Source organism: Primulina huaijiensis, unplaced genomic scaffold (assembly GCF_012295235.1).
Source record: "Primulina huaijiensis isolate GDHJ02 unplaced genomic scaffold, ASM1229523v2 scaffold204801, whole genome shotgun sequence".
Classification (NCBI taxonomy): Eukaryota; Viridiplantae; Streptophyta; class Magnoliopsida; order Lamiales; family Gesneriaceae; genus Primulina; species Primulina huaijiensis.
In genome coordinates this window covers 1-1,054 of record NW_027353819.1, presented here as the reverse complement: position 1 = coordinate 1,054, position 1,054 = coordinate 1, and the positions used below count along the sequence as shown (strand labels likewise).

The window sequence follows — 1,054 nt, the reverse complement described above, 5'->3', positions numbered from 1 at the left end:
TCATGATGCAGGTTGTTAGCAATCTAAAGGGTCACCTTGATTATTCGTTTGCATCTGCTTGGCATCCAAACGGCCAGGTCCTGGCTACTGGAAACCAGGACACTACATGCCGATTATGGGACATAAGAAACTTATCAGAGTCATTTGCCATACTTAAAGGAAGAATGGGTGCAATCAGGACCATTCGTTTCACGTCAGATGGCCGTTTCATGGCGATGGCTGAACCAGCAGACTTTGTTCACATCTTTGACACTAGTTCCGACTACTCTAGGGGTCAAGAGATCGATCTGTTTGGAGAAATTGCAGGAATTTCCTTCAGTCCTGATACTGAAGCTTTGTTTGTGGGAGTTTCCGATAGAACGTATGGCAGCTTATTGGAGTTAAATCGAAGACGTTACGACCCTTACTCAGACTGCATGTTTTAGTTTAGCTGAGTCTTGAAATAGTAGGTGCACAATATTTTTGTATATTATGTCCATCTTGTTTTTATTTTTTTGAACTTTTGTTTTGTTTTGTTTTGTTTTTTTACATGTATTTTGGGAGTCGGTGACAAAAGTGTGTAATTTTTAAAGCTATTTTTACTGAGTGATTTTTTGTACTCAGAAAAGAGCAAATATTGTAGTCTTAATCAATGGTTGTAATGTATGTCCATATTTTTAGTACTTCTTTCGTTTGCTTTTAGGACAGTGTGAATGCAATGTACAATTGTCCGAATGTGCTTGTTTGAATTTCGATGATGTACAAATTGAATTTCCAAGACTAAGACTAGACGAGAGTAGAGAGCGCCTCCTCATATTAGTTTCTGTGTGTATATAGCGAACAAGACATATTTTGACCGACACTTGGCATATAAATGGATTTGAGATTCAACTTTGAATTGAAGGCCGGTTCTAGATTGGTATTCAAACAGGCATGAATTTGAAAACAAGTTTATTTCAAATTATATTTTAATTCTTTTTCAAGATTATTACAAATCTTGAATTTTATGATTTAATTTATTAGAGAAACCCTCTCTCTCCCTCTCTCTCTCTCTCTCTCTCTCTCTCTCTCTCTC

At 36.8% G+C, this 1,054-nt stretch overlaps 1 protein-coding gene across 1 annotated transcript; it reads left to right on the top strand.

Moving 5' to 3' along the window:
* Positions 1–77: 77 nt before the first annotated feature.
* On the top strand, positions 78–425 carry LOC140966319 (uncharacterized WD repeat-containing protein C2A9.03-like; the record flags this gene model as incomplete). Its single annotated transcript, XM_073426632.1, has 1 exon — positions 78–425. A coding segment is annotated over one exon (348 nt), but the record flags the coding sequence as incomplete, so codon positions are not given.
* Positions 426–1,054: the final 629 nt, after the last annotated feature.